At 35.4% G+C, this 18,943-nt stretch overlaps 1 protein-coding gene across 1 annotated transcript in view; it reads left to right on the top strand.

Annotated features, from left to right (window-relative positions):
• The window catches only part of SCN9A (sodium channel, voltage-gated, type IX, alpha subunit), a 118,401-nt gene extending 107,675 nt beyond the window's left edge, over window positions 1–10,726 (top strand). The window contains exons 25-26 of the mRNA XM_006867006.1: window positions 1,739–2,009; window positions 9,152–10,726. Coding sequence (XP_006867068.1) covers window positions 1,739–2,009; window positions 9,152–10,344 — 1,464 coding nt within the window. The 3' untranslated portion in view covers window positions 10,345–10,726. The remainder of the gene's footprint in view (window positions 1–1,738; window positions 2,010–9,151) is intronic.
• Window positions 10,727–18,943: the final 8,217 nt, after the last annotated feature.

Below are 18,943 nucleotides of genomic sequence, written 5' to 3'. Positions count from 1 at the left end.
ATATATACAAATTATTTTAAATTTAACATTCCTGCACAACTATTTCTTATATATGAAGTCATATTTTAAATTTTTGAACAAAAGTCCTTTTAAAGCTGATTGTCTTTGAACATTATCACAGTCCTTAACATGTCTTATTCTTTATAAAGATTAAAAATAATCACATATGTTTGTATTTTGTCTTACCTGCATGACTTACAAAGTGCAATTGCCTGTATAAAACAAAACCAAACCAAACAAGACTCAGTGCTACTGAGTCGATTCCAACTCAGTGACCCTACACAGGGTTTCCAAGACTATAAATCTTTATGGGAGCAGACTGTCTCATCTTTCAGACAGCCTTATCTTTCTCCCAAGAAGCAGCTTGTGGATTTGAGCCACTGACTTTAGGTGGTAACCTAATGTTTAATCCAGAGTGCCACCAAGGTTATTTGAGAACGGAAATATATTTTCAATTAGCTATATATCTAAATGACAATTTGGGGCAGTAGTGATTAGTATCTATCAATAGTATAAAGCTAACATTTTGTATTTTATATTTCAGAAATAGCAATGAGAAGTACTTGGAAAGGTACAGAATCTGAACTGAATGTTTTATAGAACTGAATGTTCTATAAAAACAAGGATAGGCTCAGATGGAAATAGTCTTAGCGGACTTATAATAGTGTGTATTCCTCAAACAATTGACATTTTTAATGTTCATTGCATGCATTTCAATTTATATTCAGCAAGACACATTATGATTAAAGACAGAATACCCTTAAGGCACATGCTGAGTACATGAGTATCACTCTGTATTTTTTAAATGGACACATTGCCTAGTACCACTCAAACCTGCTAAATCATAATCTTTGGTTTTGGAGTGTTGACATTTAATTATTAAGTGCACTATTTGATCTTGATACAATGCCCTCAAACTCTTACAGGAATTTTGAAAAAGATTGTGTTTCCTGGGAAGCGTAATACTGAGTGAGATTGACAAGAAAAGCAGTATATAAGAATGGACATTGTGGAATATACTTAGTCTATACATAGAAGAGATAGGAAAATGTGGATCTCGGATACTATAATAGCATCAAAATGCAATGTTGAAGTATTAGTATGCCAAAGTTGAAATTTAGTAACAGGTACTTTTATTAACTTCACATACATCAGGTGAAGTGGAGACTGTCTCAGAAATAAGTTATCTAGTATATCACATGTGGCATATGCTTAAAAACAAGTGTTAGAATTAACACTTAACTGAAGACTGGTCTGATATACAGTGTCAGATCATCCAATAAACAAGGTAAGCAAAGTCTTATTTGTGCTTCCTTACTAATCTATAACAAAAAATGTTACATAGTTTTCCACATCAGAGATTGGTATCTCTCCAAACCTGACAGCACCTTCCTACAGAGTCAAATTTATAATACCTGTAGTGAGCAGTTCAACATATTTCCAACACATCTCAAATGGAACTGTTCACTACAGATTAGTAAAGAAGCACAAGTAAGCCATTGCTTATCTTACTCATTGAATAATATACTCTGCTGATGTACTGGAAGTCAACAGTATAAAAAAAATATGTACTCTGACTTAAATTTAACAGACTGATAACATTTCTTATACAAAACAAGAACCATGACTAGGGAGGATTATGTAAGTTTTATACTGGATATTTTTATTAAAAGAATGAATTGTGGATAATGTTTTACAAATTTACCATACCTTCTCTAATGTTCTTCTTTCTTTGCAGAACAAAATCCAAGGATGTATATTTGACCTAGTAACGAACCAAGCTTTCGATATTACCATCATGGTTCTTATCTGCCTTAACATGGTGACCATGATGGCAGAACACGAGGGTCAGAGTAGCTACTTGACTAATGTCTTATATTGGATAAATTTTGTTTTTATTATCCTTTTCTCTGGAGAATGTGTGCTGAAAGTCATCTCCCTCAGACACTACTACTTCACTATAGGATGGAACATTTTTGATTTTGTAGTTGTGATTCTCTCCGTTGTAGGTAAGACCATATATTAATCAGATTTTAATTTAGAAAAAAACTAATCTCCATAATCAAGGAAATGGGAAGGGATCAATTCTTTACTGTAAATTGAATGTAGCTTTTTTAGTAAGTTATTTAACAAAAAAATAAAGGAACCTTAAAATAAACAACAATAAAACAAAAACCAAGGAAAACATCTTGAGAGCAGCAGCTCAGGAAAAATGAAAATTTACCTACAGATAACTAATAATACAAAATTCTGATTTCTCAGCCCAAACTATGCAGGTAAGAAAGCAATGGGACAACATGTATAAAACTCAGAAAAAAAAAAATTGCCAACCAAGTATCATATATCCAGAAAACTTGTCCCTCAAATTTGACAGTGAAATTAAGGACATGTCCAGCTAAACAGTCATTTAAAAGAATTTGTAAAAGTCAGACCACTATTTCCATATACCACTACTCCTGATAACATTTTTAATCATAAATTTAAATAGTTGTAAACGTCTAATTTCCAGGGAATTTGTAAATATTTATTTACTAAAACAAAAGCCACATCACTCTTATAGCCTATGAAATATAGTTCCAGTGCAATTTTATGTCTATTAATACCCTTTCAGTAATCAGTAAGTATTTAGCCAGTCAGAGAGTTCACTTGATTTTTGTTTTGTTTTCCTACTTTTTCCATTTGTCTTTTAATACAGAATTGTATGCCAAATAAATATCATTCTATACTAGAAAGTCTTTTATTGCCTGTCTTTATAATGAAAACTAGTATATAAAAATGAAAAAACAACAATAAAGTCTCCATTTTAGAAGCACTGCATTTATATCACAAGCTGGAAGGCTAAGTGGTTCCTACCTATTGGGAGTATTACATGATTTAATATTTGCTTTCTAAGAATGCCATTCTCAAAGGTAGCTACCATGCCAGTATGTAAATGTGAATGGAAAACCAGTGCAGAACCTGAAATTGCTTTCAGTTTTCACACACATGAAAGCTGCCCTTTGACCGCTATATCTATGGCTCAATGTGAAAACATTTTCTAATTTTAAAGTGAAGTTAAAGTTGTAAACACATCAGCTTCATTTCTTGTGGCATAATATTTGGCAAGTCTATAAAATGCAATTAGTTCTCAACCAACCACAGTTATGTCTGTGTATCACAGTACATGTGTTTTACATTTCTTCCACTTTCTTTACCAGATCTGTGTCTTTTGTCTTTTTAGTTCCTTGTTATTGCCATTACCTATATATACTTTAAGGAGCTCTGGTAGTGTAGTGGTTACGAATCGGACTGCTAACCTCAGGGTCAGCAGTTCAAAACTACCAGCTGTTCCACAAGGGAAAGATGAGGCTTTCTGCTCCCGTAAATATTTACAGCCTCGGAAACCCTGTACAGGGTCGCTATGAGTTGGAATCGACTCCATGGCACATAACAACAACAACAGTATGTACCTTGGACTTCTGATGTGGCACTCTAGGATCCACACTGGATCGTGAACCACAAGGTTGGCAGTTCAAACCCATCACCTGCTTGTTGGAAACCCTATCAGTTTCACAGAATTGCATTTATTTTAGAAGAACAAATTTCAGATGAGTAAAGGGTTACAGAGACCATTAAATACTACTTCCATTTACAGAAGTCAAATAGGTCCAGAAAAGTTAAAAATCACAACATAACCTAGAACCAAAATATAGAGAAGCGTATAAGTTAAAATAGATATTTAAAATATTTTTTTTCTAAAAAAAAAAAAGAACATCCCTAACAGAGGTTACACAAAGATTAAGATATAAATTTAAATCAAATTAAAATTTAGGTAAGAATTTCACACTAACAGCATGCATAATACTAGAAGCATACCCATTCTGTCAGAAACAAGAAAATAATGTCCCTGTTTTACTTATAATTTTTAAATTGCTAAACTTCGTCTCTCATATTCGGACATATTGTCAGAAGGTACCAGTTGCTGGAGAAGGATCTCATGTCTGGTAAGGTGGAGGGTCAGAGAAAAAGAGGAAGACCCCCAACAAGATGGATTGACCAAGTGGCAGCATTGATGGACTCAAGCATGGCAACAGTAGTGAGGTTGGCCCAGGATCGGGCAGTGTTTCATTCTGCTGTGCATAAGGTCACTATGGGCTGGTGCCAACTCGATGGCACCTAACAACAACAACAACAACCAGTGCAATTAGATGAGAAAGCACAGAGGATAGACATATTGAAATGAAGGAGTAAATTATCACTATCATCAGATCATATTATGGTACTCTTTAGAAATAAAAGAGAACAATTGAAAAAAGTATTCAATGTGTTCAGAAAGTGCAAATTTTAAGTAAATTTGCCAACATCTGCATATGGATAAAAATAATTAGAAATATACTTGAAGAAAAATCTCATCCACAGTAGCAATTAAAATAATATATCTAGAAACTTTCTTAAATACATGAAACTCCCATTAAGAAACCTAAAGGAAAATTTTAAAGCATAAATAAATCAAAGGTTTACATTGTACTACAGTAAGGAATTATTTTGAATCTGACAACCACATGGTTTACTATGCCGGGAATGACAAATTGATGAGGAATGGTGTTGCATTCATTATCAAAAAGAATATATCCAGATCAGTCATGAGGCAAAATGCTGTCTGTGATACGATAATATCCATGCGCCTACAAAGAAGACCAATTAACACCACTATTATTCAAATTTACACACCAACCACTAAAGCCAATGAGGATGAAATACAAGAATTCTACCAACTTCTTCAATCTGAAATTGATCAAACATGCAATTAAGATGTAGTGATCGTTACTGGTGATTGGAATGCAAAGGTTGGGAACAATAACTGGAGAATATAGCTGTGGTGATAGAAATGATACTAGAAATCACATGATAGGTTTCAGCAAAATCAATGATTTGCTCATTTCAAATACCTTCTTTAGCATAAGAGATGATTATACACATGGACCTCACCAGATGGAATACACAGAAACCAAATTGACAACATCTGCAGAAAGAGACAGTGGAAAAGCTTTATATCATCAGTCAAAATAAGGCCAGGGGCAGATTGTGGAACAGACCATCAATTGCTCATATGAAAATTCAAACTGAAGCTGAAGAAAATGAAATTAAGTCCACAAGAGCCAAAATATGACTTTGAATATATCCTACCTGAATTTAGAGATCATCTGAAGAACAGATTAGATACATTAAACACTAAAGACCAAAGACCAGAAGAGCTGTGGGATGACATCAAGAACATCATACAGGAAGAGAGCAAAAAGTCATTAAGAAGACAAGAAAAAGGAAAAGATAAAAATGGATGTCAGAAGAGACACTGAAACTTGCTCTTCTGTGTAGAGATATTAAAGCAAATGGGGAAAAAATGAGGAGGTACAAGAACTGAACAGAAAATTTCAAAGGTCAGCTCGAGAAGACAAAGTCAAATATTACAACGAAATGTGCAAAGATCTGGAATCAGAAAACCAAAAAGGAAGAACACACTCAGCATTTTTCAAGCTGGGAGAACTGAAGAAAAAAATTAAGCCTAGAAGCTCGTTATTGAAGGATTCTCTGGGCAAATTACTGAATGATGCAGAAAGCATCAAGAGAAGATGGAAGGAATACACAGAGTCACTGTACCAAAAGGAAATGGTTGATGTTCAGTCGTTTCAAGAGGTTGCATATGATCAAGAGCCAGTGATCCTGAAGGAAGAAGTCCAAGGTGCATTGAAGGACTTGGCAAAGAACAAGGCTGCAAGAATTGATGGAATAAAAATTTAAAATCTTTCAAGAAAGTGAGATGGCACAGGAGGCACTCACTCATCTATGCCAAGAAATTTGGTAGACAACTATCTGGCTGACTGATTGGAAGAGATGCATATTTGTGCCCATTCCAAAGAGAGGTGAACCAATGGAATGTGGAAATCATCAGATAACATCTTTGATATCCCACGTGAGTAAAGTTTTACTAAAGGTGATACAGAAATGACTGCAAACATACATTGACAGAGAACTTCCAGAGGTTCAAACCAGATTCAGAAGAGGACATGGAACGAGGAATATCATTGCTGATGTCTGATGGATCTTGGCTGAAAGCAGAGAATATCAGAAAGATGTTTGCCTGTGCTATATTGACTACATAAAAGCTTTCGATTGCATGGATCATAACAAGCTGTGGACAACATTGTGAAGTATGAGTATTCCAGAACACTTAATTTTGCTCATGAGGAATCTGTACATCGACCAAGAGGCAATTGTTTGAACAGAACCAGAACATGGGAACACTGAATGGTTTAAAATTAGGAAAGGTGTGCAACAGGGTTGTATTCTTTCACCATACTTATTCAACCTGTATCCTGAGCAAATAATCCGAGAAGCTGAGATATATAAAGAAAAACGTGGCATCAGGATTGGAGGAAGACTCATTAACAACCTGCAATATGCAGATGATACAACCTTGCTTGTATCATTGAAGAAGACTTAAAACATTTACTGATGAAGATCAAAGAGCACAGCCTTCAGTATGGATTGCATCTCAATATAAAGAAAACAAAAATCCTCACGTCTGTACCAATAAACAACATTCTTATCAATGGTGAAAAGATTGAAGTTGTCAAGGACCTCCTTCTTTTTGGATCAAATATCAACACTCAGGGAAGCAGCAGTTAAGAAATCAAATGACATATTGCATTAGGCAAATTTGCTGCACAAGACCTTTTTAAAGTGTTGAAGAGCAAAGATGTCAGCTTGAGGACTCAGGTGTGCCTGACTCAAGCCATGGTATTTTCAATAACCTCATACACATGCGAAAACTGGACAGTGAATAAGGAAGACTGTAGAAAAATTGATGCTTTTGAGTTATGATGTTGGAAGAGAATATTGAAAGTACCATGGGCTGTCAAAAGAACCAGCCTATCTGTGTTGGAAGAATTGCAGCCAGAATGCTCCTTGGAGGACAGGATGGCCAAACTTAGTCTCTCATACTTTAGACATATTGTCAGGAGGGACTAGTCTCTGGCGAAGGATATCATGTATGATAAGGTGGAGGGTCAGAGAAAAAGAAAAAGACCCCCACTGAGATTTATTGGCCAAGTGGCAGTATCAGTGGACTCAAGCGTGGCAACAATTGTGAGATTTACCCAGGACCTGGCAGTGTTTCGTTCGGTTTGCATAGGGTAGCTAAGAGTCGCTAACAGTAAGGAAGGCTCTTACTAATTATGACCATTTCTTATTAATTAATCTTTAAATTCAGTGCTGTCCCAGTAACAATATCAAGGAGTCTTTTTGCTAATGGGACTGATCAACTGACAATGGTGGTTATGAGCTGTGGAGTCAGTTCCGACTCATAGTGACCCTGTACAGGATTTCCGAGGCTGTAAATCTTTACAGGAACAGAAAGCCTCATCTTTCTCCCATGGAACACCTGGTAGTTTCAAACTGCTGACCTTGAGGTTCGCAGCCTGATTTGTAACCACTTTGCTATCAGAGCTCCTTTAGTTGACAGTTGTTATTAAGTGCCATCTAGAAGTACAAATTATTCTAAAATGCATCTGGAGGAAAAACTTAAGTAATGGGAGATTACTTAACGCTAGGTATTAAAATTATTGTAAAATTGATGATAAGTAAACCGTGTGAAAAAAAATAAAAGTAAATATCTCTGTGTATTTGGATAGTCCAAAATGGAACTATAAAAATAGAATCACTAAGTTAGTAAAAGAATTGACTAAATTAAATGTAAACGTGTAAAAAAGTAGATTCTAATAGAAAACGTGTAGAAACAGATCTGTAACCATGCACTTGATCATTCTTTCTAAGCAAAACATAAACCTGAATATAAGCATTAATATATATTTATATATATTATTGCATAAAGATTTTAATAGTTTAGGGAGGATGAAGCACACCACCAAAAAAATTGTTGAAGTTGAAAGACAACGAATAGGGGGATTTTTTAAGCTAATGTTTAAAGCCAACAAAGGAATAGTACCTTCAATAAAAACTAAACCCACTGCCCTCACATGTATTTTGACTCATAGCATGCAACCTTATAGATCAGAGAAGAACTTCCCTGAAGGGTTTCTAAGGCTGTACATCTTTACAAAAACAGAAAACATCATCTTTCTCCCCCAGAGTGGTTCTTGGATTCGAACCTTCAACCTTTCATTTAGCAGTCCAATGCTTAACCTACTGTATTACCAACGCTCCTTAATGGAAAAATAATCCTATAAATCAACAAGGAAAAGGTAAATGTGGCAATAGAGAAATGAACAATGACCTGAATAATCCAAAAAGAAACCATTGGAAATGACCAATAAGCAAAGCAGTCGTCCAGAAAACAAAGAAAAAAAAAATGTGGATTTTTTTCAAAAAATACAAATAAATCACAACAATGCTATTGTTTTAAGCATCAGAAAACTTTTCTGGCAAAAATTATAAAGAAGAAGGGCAGAACCCAGTACAAGTGAATATGTGGGGCACAAACACTTTCATATACCACTATTAAGGGATTCATTTGTACAGACTTTCTGGAAATGGAATCTGTAATACGTAACAAAAATTTTAGATATATTGCTTAGCTAATCATGTATTAATATATTACCAAAAGATGCTCGTGCAACTAGGAAAAAGTATACCTATCAGAATATTCATCTCAATCAGAGAATCAGATGCAGCATGTGTGATTATTGTGACAGAGCATCATTTAACTAAAAATATATTTTTATATAAAAATAACTCCATAACATACACAAAAAAATCTTGTATTATATGATCATATTTCTGAGTGCATGTGTGTGTGTGTGCCCACATACATAGAAAAGTGTTTGTAATGTTGTTTAACAAAATTTTAACAATAGTTATGATGGTTGGTATTTAAAATGATTTATATGCATGTTTCCTTTTTTTAGCATTTTACTGTATTGCTTGATAGGTAGGTATTTATAATTAGTAGAAGGAAGGAAATGTGAAATATCAATTCTGATAATTTTTCTTTGGGATTCCTCAGTTCATTGATTGTTACAGAATTACCTTCAATATAAATTTACAATCCTGGATTAAAAAGAGACAATATGAAAGATAAAATTTTATAGAGTCCTTGTTTTCTATACTATGGATATTTAAATGGTTCCTTTTTATTCCTTCCCTCCTCGCATAGGAATGTTTCTAGCCGACATGATAGAAAAGTATTTTGTGTCCCCTACCCTGTTCCGAGTGATTCGCCTTGCCAGGATTGGCCGAATCCTGCGTCTGATCAAAGGGGCAAAGGGAATCCGAACACTGCTGTTTGCTTTGATGATGTCCCTTCCTGCCTTGTTTAACATCGGCCTCCTGCTCTTCCTGGTCATGTTCATCTACGCCATCTTTGGAATGTCCAACTTTGCCTATGTTAAAAAGGAAGCAGGTATTAATGACATGTTCAACTTTGAGACCTTTGGCAACAGTATGATCTGCCTATTCCAAATTACCACCTCCGCTGGCTGGGATGGATTGCTGGCCCCTATTCTCAACAGTGCACCACCAGACTGTGATCCCAAAAAAGCTCATCCTGGCAGTTCAGTTGAAGGAGACTGTGGTAACCCATCTGTTGGCATATTCTATTTTGTCAGTTATATCATCATCTCATTCCTGGTTGTGGTGAACATGTACATCGCTGTCATCCTGGAGAACTTCAGTGTTGCTACTGAAGAAAGTACTGAGCCCCTGAGTGAGGATGACTTTGAGATGTTTTATGAAGTTTGGGAGAAGTTTGATCCAGATGCCACTCAGTTTATAGAATATAGCAAACTCTCTGATTTTGCAGCTGCCCTGGATCCTCCTCTTCTCATAGCAAAACCAAACAAAGTCCAGCTCATTGCCATGGACCTGCCCATGGTCAGTGGTGACCGGATCCATTGTCTTGATATCTTATTTGCTTTTACAAAGCGTGTTTTGGGTGAAGGTGGAGAAATGGATTCTCTTCGTTCACAAATGGAAGAAAGGTTCATGTCTGCAAATCCTTCTAAAGTTTCTTATGAACCCATCACAACAACATTAAAAAGAAAACAAGAGGATGTATCTGCTGCTATCATTCAGCGTGCTTACAGGCGTTACCGTTTACGGAAAAATGTCAAAAATATATCAAGTATATATATAAAAGATGGAGACAAAGATGATGATTTGCCCAATAAAGAAGACATGGTTTTTAATAACATTAATGAAAACTCAAGTACAGAAAAAACGAATGTGACCCCATCTACCACCTCTCCACCTTCATACGATAGTGTAACAAAGCCAGACAAAGAGAAATATGAAAAAGACAAAACAGAAAAGGAAGACCAAGGGAAAGACGGCAAAGAAAGCAACAAATAGAGCTTCATTTTTGATACATTGTTTACAGCAAAGGTGATCTATTTGTGTTAATAAGACTCTTTTAAAGAGGTCTATGCCAAACTCTTTTTACCAAAATATTCTTGAAAGTCAGAGCAATTGCTAGCTCTGATTCCCTAAGATAGGTGGGCATCATTGGCAGATGGCTATTTTTACATTGGTAAATGATACTGTGAGAATTATAAGAATTACTATTAGGGATTGTTAATTACAGCAAACACAAATAATTGCATTTAAAAAAAATAATAAATCAGAAGCAACCATGTAGAAAATTTCCACATCTGCTTTGTCATCTTTTCATAGGATTGTAATCATTTATTTATTCCCATGTAAATACAAACATCCACAAGTACACAGGCATGCACACATAAACAAGGAAATATTGATTATCTGCAAATCAAACTGACATATATGTAGGATATTCACTGAACATATATTTTTTATTCATTTTGACTCACATACAAACTATAATAAGACTTGCCTTTAGAGTATTGTGCTAATATCCTGTCTTTTTATATTCCTCTATGTCCATTCAATTAGGAGCTCTGGTAGCGTAGTGGTTACGAATTGGGCTGCGAACCTTAAGGTCAGCAGTTCGAAACTACCAGCTGTTCCGCGGGAGAAAGATGAGGCTTTCTGCTCCCGTAAAGATTTACAGCCTCAGAAACCCTGCACAGGGTCGCTATGAGTCGGTTCCGACTGCACGGCACATAACAACAACAACAACAACAATGTCCATACAATAACCACAAAACATGAAAAATTATTCTAAGTACATATATCATTTTCCTTAAAAGGAAGAACAAACAAAACAGAAGATAACAAAGAGAAGAAACAACTGAAGAAAACTACTCTTCATACAATCCAACACTGGACTGGCTGCTCTAAAACACCAGTAATGACCTAACTCTTAATCTTTTTGTCACATTGTTTTTTCTCATGCAGTATTGTTTAGTCAATCTAGCACTAGGCAAAGTTGATGTTTCCCTTCAATGAAGTGCTTCCTGTTGAGCAAGTAACTATTTGATTTCATGGTGCATGTTTCAGCAGATAATGAATTGGGCACAATATCCCCACAGTATACTATCTGAAATGTGTTTGGCAAGCTTTCGTATCATAACATATGGCAGACTTTCAACACAAACTTCTGTGTAGTATCAATGAGAAAACATTCAACTGGGTTTCTTGCCAACTTGCTTTCTTGCCACTAACTTGGTTCCCTAATTCGTGCAAGTAATCCTTGTAGACTTCTGTTTTTTAATGTACAGAATGAGGCGAATGTCACTTTCTCCTCTAAAATTCTATTAACTCTGAGATATATTTTGTATTAGCAATAAAGTGCCCTCAGTGTATAGTTTACCAAGCACATACTAATTTTGTCTTATCTGTTGTTATCCTCCTAAGGACCTGAAATATGGTTGTAAAAAAAAAAAAAAAAAAATTCATGTTAATGACTTGAAAAAAAATGACCTTAATTCATTTTTCCTTCATGACTTCCTTCCAGGACTTTGAAAAAAAATTTTTTCTACCAAGTTATTCATGCACAGGGGAAAAAATTGAGTCACATAAGTCGAAAGTGGCATTATTTAAAGGTTTTTGTGGGAGTTTTTGGAATATATATATATAAAATACATTTTATTAATTTGTTTCTTATATTTAAAAAATAACATAAACTCAATTTAGATCAAAATATCTTTTTGTTGTTGTTCTTTGGTGAGTTAATGATATGGGAGATTTAAACTTACCTCATAGGATAAGCACTTGACCACAAGGTCAGTTTGAACCACAAGATAGGTGGTTCAAACTCACCAACCATTCCTCCGATACACTGTAACAGGGTTGCTATGAGTCAGACCCGACTTGACAGCACTTAACAACAATAGACATAGTGGCACAGTGGTTAAATGCATGGATGCTAACTGAATGTCCGAGGTTCAAATCCACTAGTGGCTCTGAGAGAGAAAAATGTACTCTACTTCCTTATGAAAAAACAAAAATGCTGCTGTTAATTTGATTCATAATTTGTAGTGACTCTATAAACAGAGTAGAACTGCCCTCTCCGGGTTTCTAAGGTTGTAAGCAGACTGCCTCATCTTTCTCTCATGGCGTGACTGGTGGGTTTAAACAGCCTTTGGGTTGGCAGCCAAGCTCTTTAACCTCTGCACCACAAAGGTTACAGCCTTGGAAACCCTTTGGGCTATGGGGTCATTCTACTCTGTAGGGTCAGTGTGGGTTGGAATCATTGAAAATAGGTTTGGTTTAGTTTTAAATTTTTTGGTTTTGCTTTTTTTATGGACATGAAAAGGTATGTATAGTGAAGGAAAGACAGAAAGAGGGAGAGGAGAAGAAGAAAGAGAATATGAAGACAAAGAAGAACATAAGACTCCATAGAATCCTAGTCTACAGAGTTTGTAAACTGTGGTATATTGCATAAGAATATCCGTGAAGGAGATCATTGCTTTTAGACATTTGTCCTGAGGCACACAGAAAATAAAATCTAGGGCCAACGATTCTTTAAATCTATGTTAAACCATAGTCTTATTTGAGCGTCTTTTTAAATTTGATACAAAAGATACCATGCAGTGTTGTCCTAGACTAGCAGAGCATTGATTGTATTGATACCGCTAAAATCGGTTTTGACACTTTAATTAGGGAACTATGCTAAATATATTACATTTCTAAGAATTCTTTACCTTCCATTAATAAATTAACATCATCTTAAACTTGAAATGAGTTCATCCTCATTATTTTAAAGCTGGACCAATACAACTCTGTTGGGGAATATTTATGTAATACTTACATGAGGTTGTCCTGAATCAGAATCGACTCGACAGTAACTAGTTTGTATAGTATGGAAAGATGTTTGGTCAGCAAGCATATGTGTGATTTACTATGAATGTTTTTACACTGCCTAATTTTTAGGTAATTTAAAAAAATAATAATAACTGGTTCCTCAAATTAATTTCTTCACACTTCAAAAATTTTAAATTACAAAGTCATTTGCTTCCTGATTTGTGCTGAACCATACATAATGTTAAAAAAAAAAATACATGTCTATAATTTGGTTAGGCTTTGGATATATATTTTTGTCCTAGGAATGTCTACTTGTGACTTTTTATTGGTTAGAAACAATATTTGGAACTAAAAATCAAACCATGAAATACATTGTAAGCTTAGAGTAAAAGTAGACCCCATTGTTGTGTGGTAGTAATTGTAAAATATCAACCTCCAGAAGGCACATTAATTACATAACCCCTAAGCTCATTTCACCCAATAACAGAGAATGACAGTTCACTACAAAATTTAAGTAAGCATAAACTGGAGGTGAACATATTTGAACAGAAATCCATACATACCATTTGAATAAAGGTCAGAGAATCTTATTTTAACTTTTTAAACTTCTACATAATTTGCAAGAGATATAACTGGTTTATTTGTGGGCTGTTTGTAATTGTAGATGGTTGAAAATTTAAACCCAAAATGTGCAGCATAATTTTCTAGAATTTTAGTATCTTTATTAAAAAGAGCCAAGATGAAATGCATCTCTAAATAAAGCAGTTCTAAATAGCTAATTTGGAGGAATGTCCATGGAAGTACAGGTAGTCCCCGAAATATGACAGGGTTTGGTTCCAATGACTCTGCCATCTGTCTGGTATTAGTCTAATGCATATATATATATATATGTAAATTTTCATTATTATTGCCTATATTTACAAATCTGTGAGTAAACATCTGAATGATAACTTAGACACTGCAACATTGTATATAGTACATATTACCAACAATAAGATGATTTAAAAATATATATATATATGGCATTCGTGCAGTTTGTTGTAACTCAAATATGTTGTAAATTGGGGACTGCCTGTAATGCAAGCAAGGCCAGCTAAATTAGAGACCAGGAATCTTTTTTAAATCAGTGGTTTGTTATGTTACATTCTTGAGGAAAACAATCAAGAGTTGCTTTATAAAATAAATGAATAGCCATAAGTATAATAACGCTGTTTACATAGAATTCTTTACAAATTTCATAGGTCTGTGAATGCTCAAAATTGTTTGAATTTATCTTACATTCTTATTTATCTTATGTTGTAGCTACACTTCAGACTTATACATTGTAGTAGAAGCTAAAAATAAAAGTCATCCCCAAAAAAGTAGAATCTTGCTTGTATTTTCTGTTTCATTGAGATAAATCTTCTTTGGAGGTAAATCCAGTGCACCTACTGATAACTTGGGGGTCCTTAGGCTGTGCAAGTGGTAAAGTGCTCAACTACTAACTGGTGGGTTGATGGTGTGAATATACCCAGAGGTGTCTCAGAAGACCTGGTGATCTACCTCGGAAAGGGAACAACCATTGAACACCCTGTGGCTCTCATTCTATTATGATATATAGGAGCCAGAATAGACTAAATGGTATCTGGCATGGTTTGAGTTTTTATAATAGTCCCAACACAATTTGTAAAAATTCACAACACAGGTGGAACAAGAGGAGAAAAGCAAACAGGAAATGAAAATAAACATTTAATCATACAGGGATTTTGCTTTGTGAGTTTGTGTGTGTGATGGACAGTGAGAGGTGCTATGTTATTGTGTGACATCTAGTTGATTCTGATATATTGTGACCCTGTAGGATTGTGTTAAAACTGCCCTATGGGGTCTTCTTAGCTATAATATTTTCTGTGAACAGATCACCAGGTCTTTTTCCTACAGAGCCTTTGAACCCATCAACCTTTTGGCTAACAATTGAGCTCTTAATCCTTCTGCCACCAGTACACTGAGAGAGTTTGACATACATAATATCTAAGGGTTTGGATTTTAGGATTGAAATTATATTTCAATCACAAGTCAGCCATTTCTCCATGAGTTTTCTTAATACATTACTGAACTTTTCCTGCTTCAACTTTCTTATCTGTAAAATGAAGCATATGTGTACTACTTCACAATATAGTTTTAAGGATAGAATGAGATAATCCAATTAAATAAATAAGAGCAATGCTTGACAACCCAAAATCAAGAATTCATATTATTAGTGTGAAAAATCAAAATAAGTGTGACAGCCATTTTGCCATTAAAATATGCGAGATCAGGGAAGCTGTGTATCATACAGAATGGGAGTTGTTGTGTGCCATAGAATCAGAACGGACTCAATGACGCTGTATAGGCTTCCTGAGGCTGTAACTCTTTGTGGAAGCAGAGACCTTCATCTTTCTCCAGTAGAGAGGCTGGTGACATTGAATCACTGACTTTGAGGTTCAAAGTCCAGTGCTTATCCTGCAAAGCCACAATGCTCCAAAGAATGACAGTAGTTCCTCTATTTTATGTATTAACAACAACAAAACTGCCATCAAATAGGTTTCAATTCATAACAAATCTACATAGGGTTTCTGAAACTAAATCATTACAGAAGCAGACAGGCTCAATATTCTTTTACTGAGCAGAACGGCTGGTAGGTTTTAACTGCTGACCTTGCGATAAGCTAAGTGTTACCTGTTGCTGGGTAGTAGACATTTGGTAATATAAAGTTGTTGTTGTAGCTATGTGCTGTGGAGTCGGTTCTGACTCATAGCGACCCTGTACAGGGTTTCCGAGGCTGTAAATCTTTATGGGAGCAGAAAGCCTCATCTTTCTCCTGCAGAACAGCTGGTAGTTTCAAACTGCTGACCCTGAGGTTAGCAGCCCAATTCGTCACCATTACACTACCAGAGCGTATGTACCCAAATATTTCAAACTCCAGTTATCATTGAGATGTATAGGCTCAAGGAATATGTTAAACAAACTAAAATTAGGACATTATGCTATCTCAACTTCAAGTGTTACTATAATGATGTGTAAAAAGTTGTAAAATATTGCACAGGACCTCTATCCTGGCAATTCCTATGGCTACCCTGAAAAATAAAATTGCAGGCACTGAATGGTAGCCTAACCCATCTCATTGTAACTGGTTGGCATGCACATCGAGTTCTTATAGCAAGAAAAGCTAGATTCTATATTGTAGCTCATACTATGCCACAACTCAAGCAAAACAAACTGAAGTGTATGTGATTATTTCTCTCAAGAGAAGGAGAAATTGCATGACCAGAGCAGAGAGGACATTTACTGCAATAGCATTTGATACACACCGGAAATGGAATAGAAGTAATTGATAGCTATAAACAAGTCTCTATTTGAACTGCAAGTTTGGAGATTCAAACTCACCAGTCACTCCTCAGAAACCCTGTACAGGGTCTCTGTGTGTTGGAATTGACTTGACGGCACTTAACAACAACAATAACCATAAACAAGTAGAAGAGCAAAAAGAGCAAACAAGCCATTCTTTAGTATCCTGAGAACCCTGTAACTATATGCCTACATTAATTGATCTGCCTGAAAATAAAGCGAGTTTTAAGATATTTATGGGGCATCTGCAATGTCTGTATCATGTATTTTATCTTGAATATTTTTCTATACACAATTGAAACACAGCAACACAATAGATTAAAAACAATGGAAAATAAATATAAAGACCAATTTCAGGGCTTGCTAACAATTTTGAGAGCCTAGTAGAATTGGAGGAGTTCTGGTGTAGTGCTGTAGGATAAGCACTGGACTGCTAACTCCAAAGTTGGTGGTTTAAATCCACCTGACAATCATTAGAAACTCTATGCTGGGTCGCTATGAATTGGAACTGACTCGATGGCACTTAACAACAACAGTAGAATCAGAGGAGTCCCTGGTGATACAAATGCATAAGTGCTTGACTACAAGCCAAAGTTGGCAATTCAAACCACCCAGACGGGCCAAGCAATCTGCTTCCAAAGGAACACAACTATATGGAGCCTCGTTCTGCTCAGCACATATGGGGCTGCACAAGAGTGGGAATCAACTAGATGACAATTAACACACATACTATAGAATTGGGAAAAAAATTGTTCCCAATCCAGATGTGGTCCACTGTGAGTGCATCTTTGTTTTGATTCAATTCAACTTCCTACAAAACAAAATGTAGTAGATTTCCAGTAGGTGAGCTTCAAGAGTTTGGAATGCTTTGAAAAGCATTATAAATATCTAAGAAACATTGAAATCCATCCCTCATTAAGTAGTGATTTTTTTTTCCCAAAATGGTTCAACTTAATTTGGATTTTCCTGTGTTATTTCAAATAAAAGCATTATTTACCTTTGGCTGGTTCCTCAGTTGTGAAAGCATTTCAGGCTTTATTCTGTTGCTATTTTTAAATATTTAATCTATTATTTCTGTCCTTTGAGGATACTTTATATTATAAGCTTTCTCTTGTGTGGGGGCCATTTTTGGGAACTGACAATATTTGCATAGGAAAGAAAACTACATCCTGTCCACCTCAGGAAAGGCTATAAGCCACTTTGGCTACATATTTCTCCTAAAACTGAAAACAAATGAAGGTCAGGAGCATCAGATCAATCAGACGTGTATTTCCACAGAGAAGAACTAGCTAACTACTCAGATTTCAGATTCACAGAGACTGAAAAAATAAGTATGTTGTTTTAAGCAGCTAAATGCGTGGTAATTTGTTACAAAGCCACATAAAAATTATATAAGCCTCCTGTACTTGAATGTATCATACCAATGCATGGATCCAAATGAGAAAACGACTGTTAGAAAGTGTTACTTTATCAAATCTCAATGGCTCTCACAGACTTGGAACCAAAAAGAGGATACCCTACAGATATTTCAGCCTGAGTAAATGTTCTTAACAGTCCATAATAGGGATGTCCCAACACCAAGTGCTTAGTAAAGTTCTTAGAGACTTGCCTTTTATCAAGTTTCTCCATGGTATGCAACTATGTTTACATTTTTAAAAAAATGTTAAAGCTTTATTTTCCTATTCATATGCCATCATTTTAAGTAATATTCAAACTGGTGGTGGTTATGTGCCCTGGACTCGGTTCCAACTCATAATGACCCTGTTTAAGGTTTCCAAGGCTGTAAATCTTTACAGGAGCAGAAAGGCTCATCTTTCTCCCTCAGAAATGCTGGTAGTTTCGAACTCCTGACCATGAGATTAGCAACCTGATTTGTAATCACTAAATCATAAGTATATTTGACATAACAATGTAAGAACAAGTACAATTGACTCTTGGTAAATGGACAGCTTTAGATGTTGATGAATAGACTAGAGAAAGTAGCCCTAATAAGCTGTGGAACAGAATAGCCAAATTCACCAACTTCAAGTTAGAAAAAGAGAAGTCTTATTAGTAGGTGGCACCACTAAGGATTCTGACAGCATCACAGGCAGTTCTAACAGAGTCTTACTTGGAATTAGAATACACAGAGTGAGAAACAAGCCTCCAGAAATTGACAGAACACAAACAAATGTTTTAGCAAACTGATGCAGCCCTTGAGGCAATTATTTGTCTGAGTCAAGAAATTTGAAGACATCTACTTGGTCAAGAGAACCATATTTGTGCTGATTCCATAGAAAGGTGACCCAACAGAATGCAGAAATCATATCATTAATATCACATGCAAGCAAAATTTTGCTGACAATAATTCAAAAATGATTTCAGCTGTACATCAACATGAAGCTGCCAGGAACCCTAGTCAGATTCAAAAGTAGAGGTGTAACTA

This window comes from Chrysochloris asiatica, unplaced genomic scaffold (assembly GCF_000296735.1).
Source record: "Chrysochloris asiatica unplaced genomic scaffold, ChrAsi1.0 scaffold00099, whole genome shotgun sequence".
In the NCBI taxonomy this organism is placed as follows: domain Eukaryota; kingdom Metazoa; phylum Chordata; class Mammalia; order Afrosoricida; family Chrysochloridae; genus Chrysochloris; species Chrysochloris asiatica.
This window is presented reverse-complemented; position numbering and strand designations above follow the sequence as displayed.